At 56.2% G+C, this 27,986-nt stretch overlaps 1 protein-coding gene across 1 annotated transcript; it reads left to right on the forward strand.

Annotated features, from left to right (window-relative positions):
• Positions 1–27,813, forward strand: ARHGAP22 (Rho GTPase activating protein 22; the record flags this gene model as incomplete). The annotated part of the gene is made up of 8 exons (XM_080822928.1): positions 1–13; positions 1,825–1,953; positions 15,804–16,011; positions 18,859–18,991; positions 19,880–19,953; positions 20,587–20,708; positions 22,576–23,491; positions 27,241–27,813. The coding sequence occupies 8 exons, from the start codon at positions 1–3 to the stop codon at positions 27,467–27,469; spliced, it is 1,824 nt and encodes a 607-aa protein (XP_080679054.1). The 3' UTR covers positions 27,470–27,813.
• Between the last annotated feature and the right edge of the window lie 173 nt (positions 27,814–27,986).

Genomic DNA, 27,986 nt, shown 5'->3' on the forward strand with positions numbered 1-27,986 from the left:
ATGAAGTACAAAAGTGCGTATTGAGGACAAGCAAGTAACTACAACAAATTCTTGGGAGTCCTAGATCCTTTTCTTCTGAGTCATCTTGAGATGCAGGTTCAGAGAAGCTTCCTGGTGGCATCTGGCTTCCCCTCCCCGCCTTCCCTGCCTCAGTGGCAGCCCACTGAGCCTTGGGTACCGCCTGTCTGGCTTCGGGCTCCCCTCTCTCTGTCCCTGGCTCCCCTCCCCTCCACCTCCACAGCCCTGCTGCCCAGCAGGGACAGGGCTTGAGTGTGCAGAAGGCATCCTGGGACCCCGGCAAGGCAAGCTTGTCTCCTTGCTTGCCACTCTCCTGAGCTTTGGGCCACACAGGCCTCTCTAGACAGCGAGGACACACCCTGCCCATGCTCTAGCTCTCAGAGCACTCTCCTCTGCTTACTGGTCCTTGGGGGCTTTGCCGTGACCGCTGTCAGATAGGCCGTTGCAGGCTGTCAAGCCAGTTCCAGAATCACTCGGTGTCTTCCTTTTCCCGTCTAAAAATGCAGAAATTAATAATACCTCCTTCCACAGTCTTTGTGAAGATGCAGGTATCCTAGGAGGGCTGGTGTGTCTGTCAGTTTTGTCCACTTAAGTGTCTGCAGCTTCTAGAAGAGTCCCAAGCAGGTACCAAGTGCTCAGAAAGCACTTGCTCCTGTCTGGTCTCCATCCCAGGGCTGCGGGCTCTAGCGATGGGTGTCCTGGGTCTCACTGTTCTCCCTAACTGCTGTCTCAGCCCCTCAAGAATCCAGGTCTCTGGGATTCACACTCTCCCTGCCGACCCCTGCAGTCAGTCCTGTTTAGGGTCTGAGGCTCTGGGGCCACAAGCCAGTACACGGGGGAGTTACATATTGCGGGATGTTGGAGATGAACAAAAACAAGATTATTCTAGAACATCCCTTAAGTCACCTATAAAGTTCAGTATAACTGGGTTGTGGGTACATCCCAAAATTAGGTCATTTACACATGAAAATGTAAGAACCACTGGAGCAACAATTAGGGACAAATTCACTTAATGAACATCTATCAAGAGATTTGCCACCCTCTGCCTTTAGATTAAACAACCCAATATCCAGCCGTGAGTAGGGGGGATAGGTGGAGGATGCTGGAGTGTTTTGTTCCACGCTGGTTTAATATCGAGCCTCTGCAATGTTACTTCTGGAGAGTCAGGTCTCATGATCAGGCTGGGGAAGGAGAGCGGCTGCGATGTCAGATCCTAAGTTAAGGCTCAGTCGTTAAGCGTTTGCCTCCGGCTCAGGTCATGATCCCAGAATGCTGGGATCGAGTCCCACATTGGGCTCCCTGCTCAGTGGAAATCCTGCTTCTCCCTCTCCCACTGACCATGCTTGTGTTCTGTCTCTCTCTGTCAAATAAATAAATAAAATCTTAAACAAACAAACAAAAAACAGAGAGCGGTGTTGCCCTGCAGACTAGGAGGTGGAAAGCGATTCAAAACAAAATACATAGCCAGGGCGCTCTGGGTTCTGCACTTCTCCCAGCTGGCCTCAGATTGGAGTGCTTTTTCCCTAACAGTGCCCAGGGTGCTCTAATGATTTCCGTTTTGATGTAGAAATGTAACAAAAACCAAAGGAGAACACTGAAACCTGGAAAGGCTTCAAAAAGTGTGAAAGGGGTAGGCGGGGTGGGACACGGGGGCTGACAAACCAGAACCAGAAAGCTTGAGCAGCTCTGGGAGAGGCGGCCTTCTCCCACCCTGCCCAGGGGGTGGAGGGTGCGGTGGGAGCCTGCATTCCGGGGTCTTGGTCATGCAAGAGTCCTTGTAGTAAGCCTGTGTCTCCTGTCTTGCAGGTGGTGCCGGGGAGCGGGAGAAGGTGCCGGCCAACCCCGAGGCGCTCCTGCTCATGGCCAGCTCCCAGCGTGACATGGAAGACTGGGTGCAGGCCATCCGCCGGGTCATCTGGGCCCCACTTGGCGGAGGTACTGCCCGTAGATCGCATGCTCACCCTCTAGAACCCTTGCCTTCAGGTAATCTTGGTCCCCTCCCCCGCTCTGCACTGAGCCTGCAAAGACACCTCTTGCCCAGGGCTTGCCGGCTCTGTTCTGAGCGGCCTCCAGCAGGCAGGCCAGTGTGGTCTTCTGCTGCCAGCCGCCAGGAGTCATACCTCCCGTGCACTTGGGGGGGGCAGCAGCAGGGGACATCAGGGCAACGTTTCAAAACATGCCCTCCTCCCCCGAGAATCCTGTGGCGGGTGCGTACCTGCCTCCTGCGCCCAGGGCCCTGCTGGACAGCAGGTGCTCATGCGGTGGTGTGCACTAGGCCTGGGGCCCTTCCCCCTGCCGTGCTCCCTGCAGCCACGTAGGGCTGCCCACACAGCCTGCTCCCGGGTCCCCATTTGACAGCAGTGGCTGCGGTCTACTCCCTTCCGCCTTGATTAAGAGCACTTATTGGATGCCTGAAGTGTACCTGGACTTATCCCAGGTGCTAGGAATTCAGTGATAAACAACATAGAGAATTCCTCCACCCTCCCTCTCCTCTCAAGTAAAGGTGTCACATGATGTTTGGTAGGGAGAAGCGTAATGAAGTAAAGCTCAGTAGGATGAGAGGGGACTCTGTGTTAGACGCTGTTGCTCAGCCATCTCAGTGAAGTAGCCAGGAGAGCCAGCCGAATGCTGGATGAGGAGTATTCAGGCAGAGCAGTCAGCAAGTGCAAAGGCCCTGAGGTGGTCATGAGTGATGTGAGCACAGGGAATCTCAGGAAGGTGAGTGGGTCTGAGGGAGTGAGGACGGGAGAGTGGAAGATAGAGGGCAGGACAGGTCACCGAGGCCTTGGGGACATGCTGGGGATCTCAGATTTTGTTCTAAATTGATGGGGCACCAGGAGGGCTCTGAGCGGAGATAGACATGCCCTTACTCAGATTTATAAAGGGCTGCCTGGCCGCCGCATGAGGGTGGAGCATCGAGAGACAAGAGCCGATGCAGCATGCTGAGACAGCCCTCAGACACGGATGACAGGGACCCGGGCTGGTGTGGGAGTGGAGGAGACGGTGAGGAGAGGTCAGCCACAGATGAAGTTGTTGCTGCTGAGCTTTGCTGAGGGACGTGAGGTGCGAGAGCAAGGAAGTGTGGCCCTTGTTGTGCAGCTGCTGTTTCTATAGGTTGGTGTCCCTCCACAGTCATCATGAAAGAGCTTTCAGAAGGGGTCGCCATGGTGCCTGGGCTGGGGCTCCACTCCCTGCTGATGTGGAGACTGGGGGCTGCTGGCCTGTGACCGTGCAAGCTGTGGACGTCCTCTCTCCCCCACACAGTGTCTGAGTGGTGGAGAGTCAGGCAGGGGCTGAAGCTCGCCTATGGGGCTCGGAGCCCATCTCCAGACCCTGGGTGCGCTACAGGCTGAGCCCCTTCCTCACGCCTCCCCTCGCCATCTCTCCTCTGGCGTTGCTGGCTGCAGCCTCCCCGACCGCCTTTCCTAGAGCCACGAATCCTCATGGAGGAGAGTCAATAGAATGTCAAAGTCAGGTGCTCTCCTTTGCGGCATAAATGGCCTCACACTGTTAGGCTTGGCCTCCCTGCCTCTGACGTCTGCAGCGGCTTTGACCCCAGACCCAAGCCCACTCAGGGATTTCTGCAGCCTTCCCAGACTTCCTTCAGTGCAGGATGGTTGAAATTGAACCCACAGAATGAAGTAGAGCCCAGAGGCAGACCTCCCTGCAGCTGGACTTTGATTATGACAGTGCCAGCTTGGAACCGGAGAAAGAACATCATCGTGACCTTGGGGTAGGGAGAGATTTTTTGCAGGAGTTCAAAAAGTCCTCAATCTCGTAGGAAAAATGTGATCAATTGTCCTCCAAAGAATGAAGGGCATCTGTTCTCAAAAGGCAGATTAAGAAAATGAAAAGACAAGCTTACAGGGTGGGAGGTGTCTGCTGCACGTGCAGCCGTCAGATGATTTAGTCCTCAAACTCCTGCAAAGACTGGCAAGATGGCAGAAGCCTGGGCAGGAGACTCGAACAGGCTCTTCACCAAAGTAGAACTGCTCGGGACCAGTGAACCCAGGCAGCAGCGTTCCACCGCACTGGTGAGCAGGGAGGTGCGTGGGAAAGCGCTCCACCCACCAGAAAGGCTAAAGGGAAACTGGGTGGTTCCAAGTGGTAACCAGGACTGAGTGCTCCAGGCACCTGCGTGTCTCGCTGGGGAAGCCTGCGGCATCTGTGACAGTGGACGCCACACACACCCAGGCCCCAGCAGCTCCATTTCTACACACGTCCCTGGTGGAAATCTGTGCCCACGGGAGCACTTGCCGGGTGCGGTTGGTTAACGGTCCAGATCCATCCCTCCCTCTGCCCCTCAGCGTTTATCAAATTCCTCAAGCTGTGAGCTGAAGAGCCTGTAAGAATTAAAACAGGAACTGCCATCAAAGGCGCTAATCTCCTTTCTACCCGAAGCATGGAGGAAACGCAGAAATCCCAGGGCTTAGCGATGGCCAACAGGTCTGGGCAAGCCGTGGGCACTCCCAGGTGGGCCAGTCAGCCTCTGCCACTTTCCTGGCAAAGCCGTTACTAGCCTGGGTTCCCCTGGAAAGGAGGCTTAGAGGATCAGTCCTTCTTTCGCTGTTAATCATGGAGTCTGTGAGCCCTTTCAAGCCTGTTTGCTCTGGCGCAGAGCGGGCCTCCTCTGACAGGCGGGAACGGGCAGTGTGCCTGCTGCAGTCATGGGAGCGCCCGGCTGTCCCCACAGAGCAAGCAGGGCGGATGGGGGTGGGCAGACACATGGGGTCAGTGGAGCCTATGACCACGGATGGCCTGCTCACAGGTGGCCCTGACTGCGGTACCTCTTGTCTGGGCATTCACTCATTCATTCCACCAGTCATTTGTTCACTTGGGAATGTGTTCTAGGGGCTGGGGATACAGCAGTGTGCAGGACAGACAAGGTCCCTGCCCTCGTTGTGGAGAAACCAGGGAAGGAGTCAGATAAGGAAACCCACTGCAGTTTAGTTGAAGAGGAGTTCAGTGGAGAAAGATAAGGTGGGGAGAGCAAGCAAGAATGATGGGGTCAGCGTTTCATGACCTTTGAGTAAAGTAGATGAAAGGGTGAATTACACACATATCTGAGCAGAGAATTCTGGAGGCAGAGGCAGCAGTGTCCATGTGGGAAGAGCAGCAAGGAAGCCAGTGTGCCTGGAGCAGAGTCTGCGAAGAGAGAGAGAGCGGGAAACGGGTCAGAGAGGCAGTGGGGATGGAAATTGGTGGGGCCTTGTGGTTATGGTGACTCTTGCTTTTCCTGAGCACCTTGGTGCCATGGGCGGGTTTTGAACAAAGAATGGCAGAGCCTGACTTGGGTTCTGACAGGATCCCTTTGGCCATGTGTTGAGACTGGATCAAAGAAGGCAAGGACAGAAACAGGGAGATCAGTTAGGGGCTCATTATTCAATAATGCCAGTGAGAGATGATGACAGCTTGGTCCCAGATGGTACTGGTGATGAGAAGTAATCGAATTCTTGATATATTTTAAGATAAAGGCATTAGTACTTCCCTGTTGGAATGGAAGAAAGGTATAAGGGAATGAGTAAAGTCAAGGGTAATCCCAAGATGTTTTGGTCCAGGCAGCTGGAGAGATGGATTAGTCATTAACTGAAATGAGAAAGACCAGAGGAAGTGCAGTGTTGGCAATGCAAATAGAGAGATCACACTGGAGCCTAGTCTGAGATACCTGTTAGAGACTTAAGTTTAAATGTCCAGCAAGCAATTAAACATTTAAGTCTAGAGACTTGGAGAGAGTACTGGGTTGGAGAAAGTATTTGGGGGCTGTTGACACATAGAAGGGGTTTGAAGCCATGAGGCTGGGCGAGACCCCTTGGACCAAAGTGTAGGGACAGCAGAGGACTAGGGTTGAGCTCAGCTCCCTGCTGCCTTGGGCACCTATGGTTCTAGTGGAGTGGTGGAGATAAAGCCTGAGAACAGGGGGTCCATAAGAAAGGACAACAGGAGGGGAATTAGAGTGTGAGAATAACCAAGGGTTTCAAGAATGGGACAGTAGCTGGAGGCAAAGTCAGGTAAAGAGAGGACTGTTTTGCTTTGTTTGAGCTGGGAGATAAAACAGCAATTCGAAAGGTTGATGGTACAGCAGAGGGAGAGAAGAAGGGCTAGGGCACCACAGCTCTCATGGATGTAAAAATCCTCAACAAAATGCCTACAAAATGAATCCAGCAATATATGAAAGGACAGTACACCATGACCGAATGAGATTTACCCCAGGAATGCAAGGGTGGTTTAACACCTGAAAAGAAACAAGTATAATACATCAAGAGAAGAAAAGACAAAAACCACATGATCATCTCAGTAGACTCAGAAAAAGCACTTAATAGAGTCTGGTACCCTCCCATGATAAAAACTTGCCAGGGTCTACGGATAGGGATAGAAAGGAATTTCCTCAACTTGACAAAGGCCCTACAAAAAACTCACAGGCAACATCATACTTATGGAAAAAGACTGGAACCTTCTCGGAGATCAGGAAGAAGACATGCATTCTCACTTTTCTCACTTTAATCAGCACTGTTCTGGAGGTTCTAGCCAGAGCAGTTAGGCAAAAGAATGACATATAATACATCCAGATTAGAAAGGAAGAAAGAAGTGAATCTATCTCTTATTTGCAGATAACATGATCCCATGTACAGAAAATCTTAAGAAATCCATTAGAAAACAATTAGACGTCACAAAAAAATACAGCAAGACTGCAGGATATAAGGTCAGCATACACAAATCTGTTGTATTTCTGTTCAGGGGCAAAGAGCAAACTGAAAATGAAATTAAGACAACTTTGTTTACAGTAGCATCCCAAAGAAGAGAATAGTTAGGAATCAATGTAACAAAAGAAGTATAAAACTTACTGCTCTGAAAGTGATAAAAGATTGTTGAAAAAACTGAAACATACCGAAGTAAAAAGGAAGACATCCCATGTTCATGGATCAGAAGACTTGCTCTCGTGAAGAGGGCAGCACTCTCCTGTGCATGTCTGGACTTCTGTGCCCAGTTCTGGGAACAGGGGCAGTGCCTCCTAGCCAGCTCACTGTGACGGGAGAGGAGGGACCCACAGAGTAGCCAGCGCTGCCTGGCATCTATCTGGTGGGCACTTGCCTAGGTATTTGGAGAGGACTACAAGCCCTCAGGGTGGGTCTGATGTTGCACTGATGCCTGAGAGGAGGCAGAGTGAGCACAGATTTCAGCACTGGGCTGTGGTCTCATGTGATCTGGCTCTGCCCTTCACTTGTGTGACCCTGGGTATGCCAGTTACCCTCTCTGTCTTTTTCTGCAAAATGGGAATAAGAGTGTCTTCTTTGCAGGATTGTCAGGGGAATCAGGAGAGAAGATCGATGCAAAGTACTCAGCACTCTCTCTCTCTCTTTTTTTTAATAACAGTGGATTTCTTTTCTTTTTAAGATTTTATATCTTTATTTGACAGAAAGAGAGAGAACGCACAAGCAAGGGGAGCGGCAGGCAGAGAGAGAGGGGGAAGCAGGCTCTCCACTGAGCAGGGATCCTGATGCAGGGCTCGATCCCAGGACCCTGAGATCATGACCTGAGCCCAAGGCAGATGCTTAAGGGACTGAGCCTCCCAGGTACGCTCACAGTACTAGGTAGCCCTGACACATCAGCAAACACAGCACATCTGCCCTCTGCAGGGAGGGCAAAAGAGAGATGAGAGGGAGCTTCTACCCCACTCCCCAGATGGCCGCTAACCAGGAAAGTAAATCTGGAGGCACACAGCAGTGTTCTCAAGTGTTGGCCAGCATCAGAGTCACCCAGAGGAAGGCCTGAGAAAGTAGGCTACTGGCTCCACCCGCAGGCTTCCTGCTCACTTGTTGCCCTGGAATTTGTATTTCCAACAGGCTCGCAGGTGCGGCTAGTGCTGCTGGTCTGGGGCCCACGTTCTGTGAACCTGTGTTTTAGAATGTGGTGAATGCCTTAAATTCTGCGCCTGTGCTGAGTGCCTTATATTGCCTCATCCTAGCCCCAGCCCCGCTTGGTAGAGTAAGAAGAGGGGGCCCTGCCCCACACACTCCGCTTCCAGCCACCACCCCTTCCAGCCCCAGGGTTCCCCCAAGCTCCCCCTTACAGAATTCTGCCCACAGACCCCTGTGGACCTCTGTTCCTCCTGCCTGGTGTTGCAAGCTTTGCAACAGCTTTGCTGGTTTATTTGCCCTCCTGGTATATATATCCCTAAGGCCGGCTATCTGTCCACTCTTCAAACTTTGGAAGTACAGGGCTGTGGGCTCATTTCCCTGGGACACCATCTTGCCTTTGACAGAACGCATCTCTGCAGAAGGATATTTTAAGTTTGGACAGACGGTCTGTCCAATTACTAGCTGTGTGACCTTAGGAAAATTACACAACCGCTCTAGGCTTTAGCCGCTACGTCTGTAAAATGGGAACATGAATACTAGCTCTCAGGGCTCCTCAAGATACCCGACTTTTAAGTCCCAAGCCCCAGCTCCAAAGGCAGGAGCCCAGCTTTAGATCCGAGCTCGGCACTCCCCAGGCTGGGTGAGCCGGACGAATTACCTGACCTTCCTGGGCCTCCGCTGCTCCACCGGGAACACCTGCCTCCCAGCCTGCGGGGAACGGGAGCTGCTAGAGTGAGTCCTCGGCGCCTCGGGAAGGGACCCTCGTTGGGAGCTGCTGCTGGCATTCATTCCTGCGGAGCCTGGTCCCATCGAGCATTCGGGAGAAGGGGGTGAGACGTCTGAACGGGGAGCTCTCCCGAGGGCCAACTCCAGGCGTGGCATCTCGGGAACTCCGCGAGCGCAGGCCCTCCCTCCCGCCCTCCCTGCAGGGTCCGGGGGCCCGGGGCGGGCGGGCGGCGGGCAAGACGCTACCTGCGCGCGTGCCGGGCATTCCTGCGCCGCCGCACCGGGCGCGCCATGGGCCTGATGCCGGCCGCGCGGGCCTTCTCCCGGTGCTGCGCCTGCCCGCGGCCGCCCTGCCGCCTGCCCGCCTGCTGCGCGCCCGCCGCCCCAGGTAGCGCGGGACCGGGAGCGGGGCCGCGGGCGAGGAGGGCGCGGCGCATGCGTCTCGCCGGGGCGCGGCGGGGAGCGCGCGAGGGTCGGGGTGCCCCGGGCGCTTGCGTGTTCGCGGCGAGAGAGGCGGAGGCCGCTCGCTCCTCCTATCTGGGGTCCAGGGTGGCGGTCCGGAGGAGCGGAGCGGGGACCGAGCGGAATGGGAGCCCCGGGCTCCGGACTCCAAGCCCAGTGCTCGTCCCACGTTCCCCCCCCCTCGCCCCCCGGGCCTCAGGGGGGCCACTGTGGCGGGGCGCGGGGCTGGCTACCACCAGCGGGAGAGGGATCCTCCGCCCCGGGGCTGGCCCGCCCTGGCCAGGACCCGCCGGCAGCGGCTGGGTGAGGTTTGCCTCTCGCTGTACTCCTCCCTCCTGGCTGGTGTCAGCCTGTCGGTGGGTGAGGCAGGGTCACAGCCCCGTGTGTTGGTTTCCTGGAGCAGGGTCAGGCGCCTGGACAGACACCGTGCAGGAAGGGTGGGTTGACAAACGTTGGCAGGGGAGCTGAGAGCAGGAAGGGGCTTCCCAAAGTCTGCAGGTCTGGAGAGTTTAAGAATGTTTTTCCTCCTTGTGTCTTTTCCCTGATGTGGCCTGCCCCCCCCCCCCCCGCCACCGCCGTGTCCTGCAGTCCCCCAACTAGAGAGAGCCCCAGCTTGGCCGGAGAGGCCTTAAGTCCCTGCTCAGGAATCCGCCTGAGAGGGAATGCCACCTGCCTCCCTTTCCTGCTGGGCCCTTGGGAGCCCATAGAGCCATGGCCCTGGGCCGGCCCTCCTGGGTCAGGAGAAGGCCACCTGTAAACCCACCTGCTTCCGTGTGCCTGCGGTGATGCGCTCTCCCATGGCTGCTCGCTGTGCCCAAGGCCCTCGGGGACAGGGATCTGCACCAGCAGGCTGCCCTGCCTGTGGCCTGCAACTTCCTGCTCTGGTGTGGGCTTCTGGGGCAAGGGGAGTGAGAGCAGGGGTTTGCCGGGGGAGAGCTGGCAGGCGAGAAAGCCCAGCTCTGAGCCCATCAGCAGGTTCATCCACAGGAAAGGCCGCCTCTGCCAGTTTCCTCTCTGGTGGCAACGCCGGAGCTTTGTGAAGAGCGTGGGCTGGGACCTCGAGGAACCGGCACGCTGGCTGGGTTTCCAGGGATCTGCCAAACCTACTGGAACTGGTTCTTGGCATGGCTCCCCTCCGAGACGTGCCAGGAGGGCTAAGGGAGTTCAGGGCGGCTGCTCCCAGCCCTACCAGGCTCTGCCAGAGGGCCCCTGCCAGGGGAGGGGTGGGCAAGGCCCCCTGGCGGAAGGAGGCCAGGCCCTGAGTGCAGGTGGCCTCCAGGTGGTGGACGGCTGGGAAGGCAGCCCGAGGACGCTGAGCTGGAGTGAGCTTTCCCTCGGTGCTCCACAGATCCTCTCTCCTGGAGGGACGTGAAGGGGCAGCTTGTACCCGAAGGCCATGCTGGGGATATGGGCTCCAGTCCGAAGCCTGCTGGTGCCTCGCGCAGGGCCTCAGGGCAATCTCTTAGAGACCATACGGTCATCCCATTTTCTAGATGGAGAAATTGAGGCCCAGGAAAGGAGGCCATTCCTCCCCTCAGCAGCTCCGGTGGGACGTACACCCAGACCAGTGCACATGTAGACTCAGAATCTTAGTCTTCATGGCCTTCAGTGGTGACTGTCGCCTGCTGCCTCTGTCTCCACCCCCACCCCAGCCCAGTCCTGTCACCAGCCTCAGCACTCGGAGACCCTGTGGGGCAGTGTTGCCATTTCCCAAAGCCCCTGAGCAACATGGGAGGTCAGTGCTCACCACAGCGGCCGGTCCTTGGCTCTACAACTACACTCCCTCAAGGCCACCCTCCAAGCCCTGTGGTCCACATCAGACTCCCACAAAGATCTGCCCTGGGGCCTCTGCTCCCATGCCTGACTCCAGCCTGCCTGCTTATCTCCTACTCATCCTTGCACCCCAGTGTCCGTGTCCCCTCCTCCCCGCCAGATCCCCTCTATCTATCTGGAAGTGCCCCGGGGCCCTACAGACTTCCCTTTGCTGGCTCCCAGCCCCATCTAGGAGGGCAGGTGAGTGGTAAGGAGGGGTTCACAGGGAGGCCCTGTCTGTTCTGAGTTTGGGAGGGGGCTCTCAGAGATGGGGGCCAGCCCTGAAGTAGCTGCTCTCTGTCTGGCCCAGGTCTGCACCCTAGAGGAAGGTGGGGCAGGACATGGCCTCCCAGCTCTGTTGCATTTGCTCCTGGGTGGGGAGGAGGGAGGCAGCGAGGAGTGTTCAGCTGAGTAGGCCCTGATAGGATGTGCCCGTTTCCAGCCCTGGGGGGAGCAGGGTGAGGCGTGAGTGCGAGGGGGATGAGGGTGGATGGACAGATGGACAGATAGAAGGATGTCAGGGGACAGGAGCTGGGAGAGCAAGAAGGGCTAGAGCCTAGAGGAGGCTGGACCGGTTTACCCATTTTGTGGATCTCAGGAGGGAGTTTTAGAATTCCTCTCCTCGGTGTCTATCTTCCTGACTGTGGCCTTCAGTCACCTGTGAGCCCAGCATCGGGAGCTGAGTGCAGGAGCCCTAGATCAGTCACCCGGCTTCACTGGGTGCTCCTTTGACCTCTGCTCCCAGGCCGGCACTAGCTCAGGACTGTGGGTGGCTCCCAGCGAGGATGTGGGCAGAGGTGAATGTTCCCGCACTCACAGCTCACATAGAAGAGAACATGTAAGCTGTTGTCGAGGGCTCATAGGAAATTTGCGCAGACTAAAGAGGAAGACGTCCAGGCAGAAGTCTGTGCACCGGCCGGATAGCAGGACAGCAGACACATTGAGGGCGCTTGAGTAGTGGGTAGAGCTGACAAGAGAGGGGCGTGTGCGCAAGTGGGGAGGGAGGCAGGCAATGAGTGTGCAATGGCAGCCAACGTCCCCCCTCCCCACCCCCGCTCCTGGCCTGTTCCCCCTGTATGTCCGCTGCTTACTCATTTGAGGTTCTAGCAAATGTCTCTGGTCATGACAGGCATGGTTCCCCATTTCTACCTCCTGTGAATCAGGACCCCTCTCCTACTTCATCCCTACCACAGTACCCTGGAGGGCATCTGTGCCATGAAGGTCAAAGCAAAAGGGGTGAACACCTGTCAGAGCCCCATGGGTAAAGTTTAGGCTACGTGTGAGGCAGCAGGGCACAGTGAGGACTGGGGAGAGGTGGCAGGTACTGGACGATTGTGGGCACAGATGCCACTGGACTCCGTCAATGTTGTTGTTTCAGAATTCAAGCCTAGTGCCTCCAGATCTTTGGAATTTTTTCAAGAGAAGCTGGAAATCCAGATTTTCATGTGAGATCTCTTGATTTTATTTTTTTTTAATATTAAAACATTTTTTTTATCGTGTTATGTTAGTCACCATGAAATATATCATTAGTTTTTGATGCAGTGTTCCAAGATTCATTGTTAATCTGATTTTAAATAACTACTATTAAAATGGTGCATACTTCTCCTTAGCTGAACAAGAGCATTTGGGCCTATGTGGCCTGTTGAGTGTAGGTGATTGAGCCCTGAGTGTAGGGAGAGGGAACAGGGACTCTGTGTCCCTGGGACCAGCTCAGGCCGCTCTCAGGCTGGGCAGAGAGGCCAGGACACTGTTAGTGACGGGCCCTGGGGTGGCCTCAGAGAGGCTTACCTGAGCTGCCCTAGGCAGCTCACATGCCAGTCTGATGGCAGCCTCAGGCCCTGCACTCAATGCTGTTGACTGGCCCATCAGGCCTCACGCCTGTGGCCAGGGTCACTGCCCCCCTTCCCGCCCCCAGTCCCAGGAGGCAGACAGCTTGTCCTCTCCTGTCCTATTGTAGTCTCTGCTTACCTCTGCCTGCTGCCCAGTAACCATATCCTTGGGAACTGCTGGTCAAGACTGGGGAAACAGGACGCAGGACTGGGGTGGGGGATAGTATCCAGGCACCAGCGTGGGCAGGGAGCAGCATGTGGCCTAGAACATTCTCTAGGCCTGGAGGCAGCCTGCGTGGGTTTTAACCTTGACCCTGTCACATGCTGAGTGACTCTGGGTGTGCTCTTAAAGTCGTCGGCCTCCCAGGTGTCCGTCTGAAAAATGGGGAGGGGAGGCACTTAGGGCAGCACCTGGCACCGTGAGTCTCCCTGTTAGCTGTGTCAGTGTCCTCTCTGCACGCATGCACATGCACGGCCTTGCACGCCCAAGTCCACCTACAGGCACACACATGCACACAGTGCTCCCTACAGCGTTGATGGCATCCCTGGGTGCACTCCACATGGGCATGTCTTCTAGAAGGAAGAAGTCTCACCCCCAGAGTCTGTATGCTTTGTCCTTGGGCCAGGCAGGAGGAGAAGGAACCTTGACTGAGTCCTGCTCTATGCCAGGCCCTGCATTAGGGACGGATGGATTTTATTTCAAGCTAGCCACTGTGTGGGGAGCTGAGCAGGTGCCCAGAGTCCTGCCAGTGCTCAGTGGCAAGGGAGGGATTGAACCCTCACCTGACTGGTTCCCCATCCCGGGCTTGGTAGCCACATGGCTCGGTAGCCACATGCCTGGATAGAGTGGGGTTCTGGCATCATGCCCCTGTCGTACCCCCAAAGCCACCCTGTGGGGAAGGTCTCTGCATCACCCATGCCTATGGAAGACGTTGGGCAGTTGAAAGTCCTCATAGAGCTTAGGGCTGGGAGAAGTATGTTTATCCTGTGACCGTCACGGAGGGGAGTGGGGAGAGTGCATGCACGCTTGCTTTATGGATCTCAGCTGCTTCTGCTTTTTGCCTGGACTGCCAGGAACCTCTCAGCCGGCTGAATATTTAGTTGTCGTAGGCCTTCTCAGTCCAGAGTGCCTCTACTTCTTACTCTCTCCCTCCAACCCTCATTTGCTTTCCTGTCCTGTATTAAATGCTTTGGATCTCTTGCTTCCTGATTTTTTTTTTCAAATGTTTTTGAAATGCAGCATACAGGAAAGTGTATAAACCACAAGTGTACAGTTTAATGATTTCTCTCAAAGTGAACATAGCTGGGTAAGCAGTGCCCAGGTCCAGTGTCCCTTTTAGTCACTGACCCTCAGGGTGACCGTGTCCTGCTCTTGTGTTGCACATTACATGGCTAGAGTCATGCAGTGGGTACTCTAGGTCTGGCTTCTGTTCATTTTTTTTTTTTTAGCTTTTTAAAAAAAATTATTATTATTTGAGAGAGGGCGTGCACACAAGAGCGGGAGGGGCAGAGGGAGAGGGAGAGAGAATCTGAGGCAGCCTCCCCACTGAGGACAGTGCCAGACACCAGGGCTCGATCCTGCAGTCCTGAAATCAGGACCTGAGCTGAAACCAAAAGTCAGATGCTTAACTGACTGTGCCACCCAGGCATCCTTTTCTTAAAAAAAACTTTTGAAAAATTGTTGGTAAAAAAGAACTAAGATAACGTTGACCATCTTAGCCATTTTTAAGTGTATAGCTCAGTGGCGTGAAGCACATTCGCTGTCCCACCATCCAGCTCCAGAACTCCTTCATCTTGTAAAACTGAAACTCCAGCTCCATCCTCCAGCCCCTGGCAACCACCGTTCTCCTTCCTGTCTTTAGGAATTTGTTATTCTAAGTACCTCACATAAGTGAAATCATACAGTATTTGTGTTTTTGTGGCTGGCTTATTTCACTGTCACAAGGTCCTTGAGGTTTATCCAATGTAGAGTGTCTGTTTCCTTTTTGTTTTTAAGGCTGAAGAATATTCCATTGCACGTATGTACCACATTTTGTTTATCCATGTATCTGCTGATGGACATTTGGGTTGTTTCTGTCTTTGGTTTTTGTTTTGTTTTGCTTTGCTTTTTTAAAGCAAACCCTATGCCCAACATGGGGCTTTGAACTCACGATCCTGAGATAAGGAGTCACATGTCCTACCAACTGAGCCAGCCAGGTGCTCCTTACCTTTTGAATATAATCCATAATATACCGTGAACATGGGCGTACAAACGTCTGTTCAAGTCTTTGCGTTGGGTTCCTTTGGTTCTGTACCAGGATGTGGACTTGCTGGGTCATAGGGTAATTCTGTTTTACATTTTCGAAGGCACCTGCCTATTTTCCATAGTGACTGCACCGTTTTCATTCCCTTCAACACTGCACAAGGGTTCCAATCTTTCCACATTCTTGCCAACACTTGCTGTTTTTGCTTTTTTTGATAGCAGCCATCCTAACGGGGTGCGAGGTGGTGCCTCGCCGTGGCTTGACTTGCATTGTCCTAATGATCCAGGGTGCTGAGCCATGTTTGCCCATCGGCGTGTCATCTGTCTGGTTGTGTGAGCTGCGCGCCGTCTGTTCTTATCACCATCTGGTTCTGCACAGTAGGAGTAGACCGTGGCACACCCGCTCATTCTACTGCTGATGGGCATTATCAGCTGGTTCCTCATTTGGAGGGATTGCGAAGAGTGCTGCTAATAACATTCTAGGGTGCATCTTTTGGGGGGACATGGTCCTGGGTTTTTAAATGTAAGCCCTTCCTCTTTGGAGGTTAGTGTTGCATAAACAAACCAATCAATAAAATGCATAATTCCTGTTTCCTCAGGGCCGTGTAAAAGTTTCTCAGACTTAAATTCTGTAGCACAGGACAGGCCCCCTGCCCGCTGTGCCCTCGGGTTCCCTGTTGCAGTTGACCCAGGGTCCAGCTGCCTGGTGTGTGCCCTCCCAGATTCTGATTCACTCCCTCAGGAAAGAGCCACTTTGGGCCCTGACCACGCCCTCTGTCCCCCATTGTCCCAGGTGCCCTTTCCCCCCACTGCTGAGCTGGCTCGCTAAGGGCCTGACCAGCTCCCCTCTGTGCCCAGGGATCTTTGGGCAGCGCCTGGAGGACACTGTCCACCATGAGCGGAAGTATGGCCCCCGTCTGGCCCCCCTGCTGGTGGAGCAGTGCGTGGACTTCATCCGGGAGCGCGGGCTCACCGAGGAGGGCCTCTTCCGCATGCCCGGCCAGGCCAACCTGGTGAGGGACCTGCAGGATTCCTTCGACTGTGGGGAGAAGCCACTGTTTGACAGGTGAGCTCCTGGGGGAGAGCGGCAGAGACGGGATCCCCGTCCATCCCCCGCTGTGGGGACTCGTCCCAGGACACAGTCTCCAGGGAGCAGAGGTGGGCTGGCATCCAGGAAGCCTGGCGGCAGGATGGTGGGTGGCATGGCTCCCCACAGCAGCACACGTGCTCAGCCAGCTCCCCCCGCCCCCAGTCCCCATGGACAGAGCACGGGACATGGAATCTTGGCAGCAGCCCAGGGCCTCCTCTCAGGGCTGGACACTGTCACTAGCAAGGCGCACTCATGTCCACGCAGGAATGTTGCCCCAGGGGATGTGTGTAAACCTTTGGGACTCTTGGCCTCCTGCAGGGCCTCCCTCTTGGCTCTGCCTCCCTGGGGTGACCCATCCCCGGACCCCTTCAGTGGCAGCATGGAGCGGCAGCTCCCCAGTCTCCTCCACCTGTCCTGGCCCAGTGCCCGTCCTAACCTATCCCTGGGGCTTCCCGGGTCCAGGGCTATACTGTGTGGGTAGAGTCCACTTCACTGAAGAGCCCAAGGACCATGACCCTGGAGGTGGGGCTACTTTGGGCCTCTTCTCCCTGACGGGACCTCACCCATTAAAGCAGGCTTCATAGGAAGTTCTTCCTGCGTCAAGCCCACCTTGGCCTCCATGGAGCTACCCTTTCTTCTCAGATCTGCCCTCATAGTCAAGGCCCCCCTCTGCCCCCAGGATAAACCCAGGGGCTCCTGCTGGCATCCCCAGCCTTCCCAGCTCTTCTTTTGGTGCAGAGCACCCTCGTGTCTCCAGCTTCTGCCAGGACACATCACTACAGCTTGGAGGGTCTGTCGGTAGATGTGGAGCCTGGGACTGACCCCATTCCCAGGGGAGGTCCACACTTAGGAAAGAAGAGCTATCTAGGAATGGAAGTGTTACCTTGCAGGCAGAGAAACTGGGGCTCTCGGATTAGCCACCTCTCTCCAAGTCACACCTACCGTAAGGGCAGAAGCTGATTTGGGCCCCTGGGCTGCCCTCCTTGCCTGTGCATCTTGTCTCCTTTCACCACATGCATTGAGCCTGATCCTGGGGGAAGGAGTGGGACAGGTGACGGCACCTGCCCTAGAGGGGCTTACAAGCTGGTGGGCATCACAGAGCTGTGGGCTGCAGAACGTTTTCCTTAGGTGCTAGGGTAGGGTGCCTGGATTCAGGATAAGTGTGTGTAGGAGGGGTGGGGGTGGGGTTCAAGTACCACCAAGAAAGCCTTAAACCACCATTTAAAGGGAGAGGTTCTGCAGTGAGTAGGGAAGGAAGGAGAGGTTGAGGAAGTGGGTTTCTAGGCAGGGAGGAAAGAAGGCAAGGCAGTCAGGGTGCTGGGCCAGGCTCCCTAAACCAGGGTGGGTCAGAGGATCTGGACATGACTGGCTGCAGGGACCTGTGGGCCAGGGGCTTATGAACTGGGGCTGCCCTACAGGCTAGGGGCCAAGAGCACTGAAAGCTGCGGGCCTGGAGGAGCCACAGTGGTGCTCCAGCCAGCGAGGCTGGCAGAATGGAAGGGTGGGAGGGCTGCTCTGAGTCCGCTTGCCCAGGACAGAAAAGCTTTCACCTCCCTGCCAAAGGGAGACATATCAGTAGGGCCTAGGCCACGCTTTTCTCACTGCCTGTGTCTTCCCCGGGCATAAGCCTGCAGATCTTCCCTGCTTCTGGCCCCTTCCCCCAGCCTCCTGGGGCTCTAGCTCCGGCAGTGGCCAGCACTGAACCCACAGTGTTCCAATGGTGGGTGGGGGATGGGGACTGGGTTCAAGCCTGGGTACCCCCAGGGGCTGTGAGCACCCAGGAAGTGGGGGGTGTTGGTGAAGGAGGTGAGGAGGCCTGGGGGAAGGCAGTGGAGGGCATGGGCAGCAGCACGGCTGGCTGGAGAAGGTTAGTAGGAGCAGAGCCAGGGGCCGTGTGGCCAGGCCAGACTGAGAGCCACCAGACCTGAGGCATGGAGGGGCCCGAGATATGTGGTCTGAAGTATATATGGTGTATTGATCTGCAGAATCCCAAATGCTGTAGCCAGAAGAGACCCTAGGGCTTAACTCAGCGAGACCAGCTGTGGACAGCAAGATCACGTTCTCCTGGCCCCAGGCTCACCTTTCCTGAGCGCCTGCTGTGAGGGAGACGCAGGCTCAGGGTCTAAATTCAGGGCCCTAGGAAAGCAGATGAAATACCCAGGGCCCAGGCCAATCCAGGAAGGTGAGCTTAGAGGAGGTGCCAAGACCGCAGTCCAGGATCTGGACCCAGAGGCCAGGAGGCCCAGGGTTGCTGCCCTCCACTGGGGGCAAACCAGCCTGGGCAGCTCCAAGCTGGGGCACAGGAGACTGAGGCCTCAGAGGGGACACGCAGGGCACTGGGGCACTAGAAATAGTTTGATGAACATAGAAGCCCAGGCGTCCATAATGTAAATAGGAACCCGGAGGCTGAGGGAAGGGGCCTGACCTCTGACCTGCCTGGCCCCCAGCGGCCAGTGCCCAGTGATGCCCGCTCTTTCCAGGAGCTCAGCAGGCCAGCATGGCAGGTTCCTTTGACATAGCCCCACGCCTGCCATCGGTGAGCCATTCTGGGGGGTGGAGAGCGGGGAGCAAGCTCAGTCTCCCCATCATCCACCCCTGCTGGGAGCAGAGCTCTTCTCATGTTGTCCTGCACTGGACCCCGGGGCAACCACCAGGCCAGAAGAAGGGGACCCTTCACTCATTCAGCTCCCTGGCTGACTGGACACATTGAGCACGCACGTGGACATGAGCACGGAGGCTGCCCCTGGGGGAGGGGCACGAGGTACTGGCCACTTCTGGGGTTTTCTGGTGTCCCAGGCCTCATGCACATCCCCCTGCCCACAGCACAACAGACGTGCACACGGTGGCCTCTCTGTTGAAGCTCTACCTGCGGGAGCTCCCCGAGCCTGTGGTCCCCTTCGCCAGGTACGAGGACTTCCTCAGCTGTGCCCAGCTGCTCACCAAGGACGAGGGGGAGGTTAGTGGCTCCTGGGGACCCATCCTGGGAAGCGGGCCTACTGGGAGGTGGGTGTATGGAGCAGGGTACGGACGTTTAGTGACTTTCATGGCCCATAGATCCTGGCCTATAGCCTGCTTTGTAAGATGGGAGGCCTTGACCCTCCCGCTCTGAAGGGGGCCCGGAGCAGCCTGCTCTGTATATGCGTGGGTGCTTGGAACGTCCCCTGTCTCTGTATGGTCCACTCTGTGTGCAGGCCTCAGTCCCTGGGAGGAGCAGCTACCTCCTAAAGCAGGCCAAGTTCTAGTCGTGGTTGGGGGCCTGGGGCCCAGGTGTGGATCCCCACATAGTAGGGACTCCTGCTAAACTACCCAGCTCAACCTTGGGCTACCCAGGCAAGCCACAGGGTTCAGAAACCACCAGACCTCTCATCTATTTATATCCTGCCTCCTCCCAAAAGAATTTGAGACTGCTTCCAGGACAGAGGGCTCCCACGCCTACCCTCACCCTCTCCTGTAGGTGCCTGCCTGCAGCCCTAAGCCAGCTTTGGCTGGAGGACTCTTTGCCGACCTTCAGCCTTGTGGGAGATGAGGGGTCTTTACCTGGCAAATATTTGTGCTTTTGTAAGTGCTGAGCTGTGGCCCTGACATTCCTCCTTGACCCTGCAGAGGCATACCCTTCACATCAGTTCCGCAAAAGTAAACCTGCTTCCCCAAGGCTGGTGTCACCGCTCCTCAGAGGGTGGTGGAGGTGGTGGCACCTTCTGGCCACCTGGGGCCTGGTGGCAGGGGCCTTGGCTGGAGGTCTGGACTCAGATTCCTGTCCCTGCTCTCAGTCCTTCCTCCAGCAGAAGGGCCTGGAGTCTCACTGCTGGCCTTTGAAATGCTATTTTTCTCTTTCAATCCTAAGGGGACACTGGAGTTGGCTAAGCAAGTGAGCAGCCTTCCCCTGGCCAATTACAACCTGCTCAGATATATCTGCAAGTAAGTGACTAGGGGTGGGAGCTTCCCTTCCCAGAGGGATTCTCTGTCATTCTCCCACCCCACACTCCTCTCCCTGTGTTGATGGAGCCAGCGAGGGGCAGGAAAGAACACAGCCCCTGCACTCCTGGGGCTTACGGTCCCCATGGGAGCAGGCAGTGTTATAGTCCCTAGTGTATATTCCTGAAGAGAAGAGACATACCATGTGTCCCTTCAGCCTTCTCTGGGTGCCTCTCGCCGTCCCATCCCCCAGGGGTCTGTGTCCCGAGCACAGTGGCCTCGACCCAGGTGCCTGGAACGTCCAGGAGAGGGCCTGCAGTGTAGCCTTCACCTTGCCCCACGTCTGAGGCATCTTGGCCTTCTTGGGCATCTGCCCCCACTGCGGGTGGGAGGGCTGTGTGTCCTGCTGCCTCACTGACAATGGGCCCTTGTCCCACTGGCCTCTGCTTCTGATGGCCGTCTCCTAGCCCTCAGAGGGGTTAGCTCTGCCCTCTTCAGAGTTTGCTAGGGGCAGCTGGCTATGCCTAGCAGCCGTGGACACATATGGACATGGCTGGGCATGAAGGCCAGGCATCTCCCAGCAGATCTGGCTTCAGCTTTTGCTTTTCCGACAGCTGCTTCTTCCTTACTGTACAGGTTTCTGGATGAAGTCCAGTCGCACTCAAATGTCAACAAGATGAGTGTCCAGAACCTAGCAACCGTTTTTGGACCCAACATACTTCGGCCACAGATAGAAGACCCGGTAACCATCATGGAAGGTAATGGTGGAGGGGTGCATGGCGGTGCTGGGTGCTGCCCAGTCTGGCCTCCCCTTGGTCCTGGAAGGGTCCTCAGAAGCATCACCCTGCATCAGTCCAGCCAAGGGCCGGGCCAGTGGGAAGGGGCTCTATTTCAGGGGACCCTCCCTTTCCCCCCACTGACCCCATGGGGTCCAGCATGAAAAGAAAAGGAACTTTGCCCTGTGGATGGGGTCACTGAGAGCAATTAGAATGGTGGGAGAGGCTGGGGGATGGAAGAGGTCAGTGCCCTTGCTCTTGAATACACACTGATATTTTTGCTTTCCGTAAGTAAATGTTAAGTAGTTGTCACAGTCTCCTGGATGTCTGAGCTGTACCCTGGGGTATAAATAATAATGATAATAAACAGCAGGAGCAGCTGTGTGCGATAGGCAAGGGCCTGTAGGAGGGCCTTCCCTGCATCACCTCACTGTCAGGTTCACGGGCTCATGATGCGGTTATTACACCCACTTCGCAGATGGGGAAACTGAGGTCAGGAGAGGTAAGGTGACTCTGTCAGCCAGGTTTATCAAAGGCCAAAGGTCCAGGCTGGCCCAGAAGCTAGAGTCTGCGCTCAGAGGGCCTGTGGAAGACTGTCCCGGCGTGGTTAGTTGGGGAGTCCTGCTTCCCACGGATGGGAGCCCCGCAGCCAATGCCAGCTGAGGTATGCAGAGGCTGGCCGGCACTCACACAGCATGGAGCGCTGGAGCTGCCGCGGGGCGAGCTGAGGCCGGAGTTGCCATTCCTTGCTGAGCGTGACCTGGGAGAGAGGAGTGTGGGGATGGGCTATGGAGCTCTGTGTCCGCCTGGGGTGTGGCTCTTGGGGTGGCACTCTCCTTCAGATCCGCCCCTTGGCCTGCCCAGCTCGGTCTTATCCCAGACCCCCCAGGTTCTCAGCCTGCCTGGTTGAACAAATGCCCAACAGCAAACACTGAGTTCCTGCTTCACCCAGTTTTCTGGCTAAGGATTCCTTATTTTTTCCAGGATTCTTAGTTACCTCCAGTGGGAGGGTCTACCCAGCCACCCCTCCTTCCTTATCCCCTGGAAAACTTCCCAGGCTCTGGTCTTTGGTGGAGGGTAGCAGGAGGGAAAAAGCAAGCGGATAGGTACTGTGCTCCCATTGTATCTTCCCTGCCTTTCATCGCTGACCCCCAACCCCCTCAGGCAGGAACCACAGGCTGCATCTCAGGGGGCCGCAGCCTGGAGAAGAGGTATTCTGTGTGTCACTGTGTGTGTGTGTGTGTGTGTGTGTGTACGTGTGAGAGAGTAGGGTCAGGGGAGAGCGGGTTGTACATGTTGGGGACTGTGTACATTCGTGTGTTGTGAACATATGTACGTGGGATTGTGTGTGTGTGTGTGTGTGTGTGTGTGTGTGTGTGTCCATTTGCACCTGTAAGCCATCTCTGTCCCTGACCCAGAGCCTTGTGCCGCCCACTGTGTGGACAGTCACACACAGACCCCTTTGGCAGTACAGGGGAGTGACCTGGGGCAGCTGAGAAGGCTGTGACGTCTAGGTCCCGGTTTCCAGGGCCAGACTGCCACGGGCTCGCTCTGCGTCCCCTGTGGGCATAGTGCCTGCTTCTTCCCCACACCCAGTGGGATCCAATGGGATGCAGGCACAGTGCCCCCTCTGTGTCCAAGGAAGGGGATGTGGGATTTTTTGTCTGCACTAGATTTGGAGGGTGTGGTGGCTGTCCTTTCCTTTGGAGGCAGATGTCAAGCTCTTGCTGAGTCCTCTCCTGAGGTGCAGCCTGGTTCCAGACTGCGGCCACCCTGGGTTGGGTCTGGTCTAGAGAGCCTGGACTGGAGACATCCACAGCCAGGTTTTCTCACTCCGTCTCCCTGGCAGGCACTTCTCTGGTCCAGCACCTGATGACCGTCCTGATCCGCAAACACAGCCAACTCTTCACTGCGAGGGCCGAGGAAGGGCCGACCTCCCCGCGTGGGGGCCCACCATGCACCGTGGGATGGGGCTCTGAGGAGGGCCCGAGGGACGGCCAGCCGGAACCCAGCAGCCCCAGCAGCCCTAGCAGCCCTGGCCTGCCATCACACAGGACCTCGTCTCTGGATGGGGCCACTGTGGCAGCGCTGTCTAGAACCTCCCCCATGGGCCTGGGTACCCGAGGCGGCCCTGCTGCCCCCAGCCCTGGGAAGAAAGTGCAGACTCTGCCCAACTGGAAGTCTTCCTTGTGGCAGTCAGGGTCCCGTTCGGGGAGCCCAAAGGCGGGCAGCTCATCCCTGGAGGTGCCCATCATATCCTCTGGAGGGAACTGGCTCATGAACGGACTGTCCTCCCTGCGTGGCCACCGCCGGGCCTCCTCGGGAGAACGGCTCAAGGACTCAGGCTCTTCGCAGAGACTCTCCACTTACGACAACGTGCCCCCGCCCAGCGGCCTCTTCCCCAGCACCCCCAGTGTGGCCAGCACGGTATGGTCGGGGGCCTCCTCTTGCGAGGCATCGGCCAGGGGCTCAGTCAGCAGCTGCACAGCCTGCCGGGCCAGCGACTCGTCCGCCTGCAGCTCCCTGCACACCGAGGGGGCCCTTGAGCCTTCCCCTTTCCCCAGTAGCAGTGAGGACCGCAGATCCCCGGACCTGGGCCGCGGCCTGGACGAAGTGGGCACCTGCATCAGCAGCAGCGAGCCCAGCGACCCAGGCAGCCCCACCCAGGACTATGCCCGCTGCTCCGAGGCTCTCCAGGGCCTGGTCACGGAGCTCAGGGCGGAGCTGTGCCGGCAGAGGACTGAGTACGAGACCAGTATAAAAAGGTAAAGGGCTGCAGCCACGGGGCACGTGCGAGGCTGGCACCCCTGGGGCCGGGCAGAACCCTTGTGGCCAGCAGCTCATGGGGCACTGGCCCTGGTAGTCTGTGTCTGGTCATGGCCTCTGGCTCTGATAGAAAGCCTCTCTGAGGCCAGGCTCAGAGCAGCCAGTCCCAGGAAGCCACTTTTCTGAGACAATGCCCCCAGAACAGGGCTGGGAATGGAGGGGTGGGGTCCTGTGTCTGTAAAAGCTCGGGAGCTACAGGGCATGGCTTGCTGTCGGAGCTCCATAAATGCCTGCTGAGTGAGTGAGAGAAAATCCCAGCCTGCGCTGCTCTGAGCACCTTTAATGGAGGGGCTCAGCATGGAGGTCCCTGTGTGGCCCTCAGGGAGGAGACAGGCCCCCTGAGGTGTGCAGGGACCCGAGGAAGTGCCCACATGCAGTGCAGACCCCAGGCCAGCCTGGCTGGTGGACCATGGTTGGGCCTGATAAGGGAACAAGGACTTCTTCCAGGATTGTAATCCTATTTCCTAGGAGGAGGGAGCTGGCTGTGCTGAGCTCTGCCCTCCTGCCTTCCCTGGTCACAGAGGGATGCTTTGTGCCATATCCTTTTTGCTCACAGATGGTCCTGGTTTGATCCTTCCAGCCTCCCTGGGAGGAGGGTGTTTTCCAGCTCTGAGGCACCAGGTTCTCCAACCAAGGTCACCAGCAGCGCCTGAATGGCCAGTGTGCAGTGCTTCTACCAGCTTCTCAGGCTTCTCAGCCCCTGGCCCCAGCTGTCTGACCTATAGATCAGGCCCCACCCACTAGCAGAAGGTGTTTGTGGGCTCTGACATCCTCCTTTCCTCATCAGAGATAGTGGAGGTGGAGGGGGTTCCTGCTTCTCACTCGGAGACTGGGGTTTCTACAGGGAGCTGGAGGGGCAGTGTTTGGCTCTTTTGCTCTGCAGGAGGTCAGGGAGGGTCACGGTAGGGTCTGAGCCAGGAATTGAAGGACCAACAGAACTGGACTGAGCAAGGAGAAGAAAGGACGCAGCATGAGTAAAACCGTGAGGTACACAACTGGGGGGAAACCCCACAAATGTGAGCACTGGGTTGGAATTTACCAGCCAGAGGAACAGTGGAACACCCTGCAGATAACAGAGAAAGATGATTACAGCTGAAGATGAGCTCACAGACAAAAACTACAGAATATGTGGGAGGTACTACCAGGCGAAGGCTGTCCTCATACAGCCTCAGAAGAGGTCAGAACCAGCTTCTCACTTCTTTAGCTGTTTGTGGAGCCAACTTGAGCTTGTAGTTCTCTCATCTTCTCAGAAGCTTGGTCTCTCAGGGGAAAATGCAGTGTTGTTCCATGGGGGGCTCTGGATAAGACTGCCTGGGGTCGAGTCCCTGCCCCCTGTGCACTGGCTGAGCATCCCAGGCAGGCTCTCTGATTCCAGTGTGTACTGGCCGAATGTCTGTGTGGCCAGGCTCTCTGGGCTCGGGGGACCGCACCCATTTGTCCTGAGGATTGAGTGCCACAGTGGGTGGCAGTGCTGAGCTCAGGGCCTGGTGCATCCAGAGAGCTCAGGAAACTTTCACTGCTCACACTCCCTCTTGCTTGGGGGGCTGGAGGTAAGACAAAGCTCACAGAGGCAAGGGACAGCAGTGGCAGCCCCGGTAGTCCCCTCACTGGCAGGGTGGTCTAAGGAGAGAAGGGTCTGTTGGAGCACAAGAAAGAATGAAGCCCCGTCCAGTGGGTCTTTGGGGAATACAACTGCACACAGCAGTCAGTCAGCACTGGGTCTGGTCTGGGGGGTTGGAGGGAAACCAGCTTTCTGCCCTGCCTCCCAGGATTCAGAACCCCTCCCCTGTGCCAATTCCTGTATTCCCAAAAGAGAATGCACTGAGTGTCTATGATGTGCAGACACTGTATGAGATGCTAGGGACACAGCTAAGACCAAAGCTGATCAAAACTTCTACTCTCATTCTTATTTGGTGGTGTTTGGGGGTTGGAGGCGGAGAGAGACCAGAAACGAGACAGATTTTAAAAATCTGTGGTATGTGAGAAGGTTAGATAAAGGAGAACAAAGCAGGGTGAAGGGAAGGGGAGCATGGTGGGGAGAGGGTTGGAGGGCTGGGCTGAGACAGAAGGAAGGCTGGGGCAGAAGCCCAGAGGCTGTGGTGGGAGAGGCATGTAGAAGAAAGTGGGGATGAGGGGAGTGTGAGAAAGGGGGTGGAGGGCAGAGTGTGGAGCTCCAGGCTAGACATGTGAGTAGCATCGACCTCAGAGGCAGCAGTCAAGGTAGAGAGAAGAGCCAGATTCTGAACATATTTGGAAGGTGTTGCTAATTGGCCAGACATGGGGGTGAAAGAAAACTGACTAAAGAGAACTTTTTGTTTTGAAGTAATTGGAAGAAGGTGTTCACTGAGTGGGACACCAGGGCTGCTGCAGTGGTTTGGAGAGGCAGGGTCAGGAGCCATTTGTGGGCCTGTTAAGGTGCAGTGCTTATGGAGTTTCTGAGTGGAGTTGAGGGAGATAGAGGCTGAGGGGTCGTCAGCGTGGAGGTGATGCTTTGGGTCTGGAGACTGGATGATGTCACACGAAGAACCACAGAGAGAGGAAGACAAGGGGCCCAGGCCTGAGCTTGAGAGGGCCAGGACAGAGAAGGAGGAGCAAAGAGGGGGGCTGGAGCCTGAGGAGAAGCAATGGGGGGTCTCTGGGGTGTCTGCTGCCACTCACCTTGGCGGTTCTTCTGTGTCACAGCATGTCCCGTGCTCCCCAGATGGAGGGCCGAGGCGCAGGCAGCTTTCCTGCCTCCTTCATGCTTAGTGTTCAGTGACAGGGTGGAGGCCTGGGCCTCGTCCCGGACGGGATGGGGAATGGATACTTACTCCAGTATGCCACGTGACAGGCGGTGCGCTGTACGTGGTCTTCTTTGTCCGTTGTAGCTGTAGCTCTTGGGGGGAAGGGCTGGCCCCTGCAATTTTTTCAGAAAGGATACCAGGACTCAGGGCCATCTGTGTTTCTTCATAAACAGCCAGGCTGGGGCTCAAACTCCAGCGTGTTGGTTCCCAGGGGCTGGGCTCAGCATACCCCAGAGGCCTTCTAGGAAGTAGTCATCTGGTTGAGAGGACGGACGTGCTGGCCTTTGTAAAGTGTGGTGTCAACATCCAGAGAAGCATGTCTGGGGGTGGGGGGGGATCCAGAGAAGTATCATGGAGGGTGAGACGTTTGAGCTGGGGCGTGAAGGATAAGGGGTAGTGGAGGTGACAACGCAAACGGGGGTTTCCCCGAGTCGCGTAGTGTCTGGCTGGGGTCTGGGGAGCCATGGGAGGTGGGGTAGCCAGAGGGAGGCTGGAGTATAGGGGCCCCACAGACGAACAAAGGCAAGGGGACAGTTTCTTACTTCCCTCTCCATTTGGGAACCAGGCCTGTTTTCTGCCAGCCAGCGGTCCCTTCCTCAGTGGACTTTATATTTTAGTGAGGACTCAGGGAGACCCCTGGCCTCCAGTGCCCAAGGGCCAAATGCTGATGCTGGCGTTTCTGGATCACAGGCCAAGGGGAGGTGCCCTGGGGATGAGTGCCCAGGTCTGGTGAGGACCTGAGAGGCCTGTGAGGCCTGTCCCAGAGCCAGGTCTGAGCCTGCACGCATCCTTCCCCTCCACGGGCCGTCTGTCCAGCTCCTTTGGAAGGCGTGCATGTAGGCATGAGTTTGCTGAAACCCAGCTGGCCAAAAGCTAAAACAGTGTCTTTCTTCTTGATTTTAAAGACTTGAAGAAGGTAGTGCCAACCTGAGGAAACAAATGTCACGGCTAGAAGAAGAACTAGACCAGGAAAAGAAAAAGTACACAATGCTGGAAATAAAGCTGAGGAACTCAGAGCGGGCGCGGGAAGACGCAGAGAAGAGGAACCAGCTGCTGCAGAAGGAAATGGAGGAGTTTTTTTCAACCCTCGGAAGCCTGACTGTAGGAGCAAGAGGTGACAAAGCCCCAAAGTGAAGGAGTGGAAAGAACTCCCGTTAACAACGGTGCTCGCCGCCTCTGAGCAGAGATGGCCGTCCGCCTCATGAGGAACCATGAGGCCCTGCAGCTTGGACCTGGGCTTCTGTGGTGCCAGGAGCTCTGGAGCTAGCCGGAGGGAGGAGTCCCCGACACCCCCAGGAGGGACTCTTGGGAGCAGCCCAAGCGCCATGTGGGATCTGGATGCTGCTCTGACCATGCAGGGCCTGGCAGTTGTCAGAGGGGACAGTCCCGTGACCATTAAAACAGATGACTCCTGGGATCTGAGTAGCCCACTGGGTTACTTTTTTTGCATTCTTTATTAAATTTGCTGACATAGCATGATGTCTGGATTCCTGACTCCTTCTTTATGGTCATGTAGAATGAAGGTTACCAAATTGTTTGCAGATTTGGAAGTCCCCAAGGTGTCGGATGGGTGGAATGGCCTGGGGTTCAGAAGTGGGTTATGAACCTCCCTGAGGAACACCCAGGGTTGTCACAGTCACCGAAGCTGGAT

Source organism: Martes martes (genome assembly GCF_963455335.1).
Source record: "Martes martes genome assembly, chromosome: 14".
NCBI classification, from domain to species: Eukaryota; Metazoa; Chordata; class Mammalia; order Carnivora; family Mustelidae; genus Martes; species Martes martes.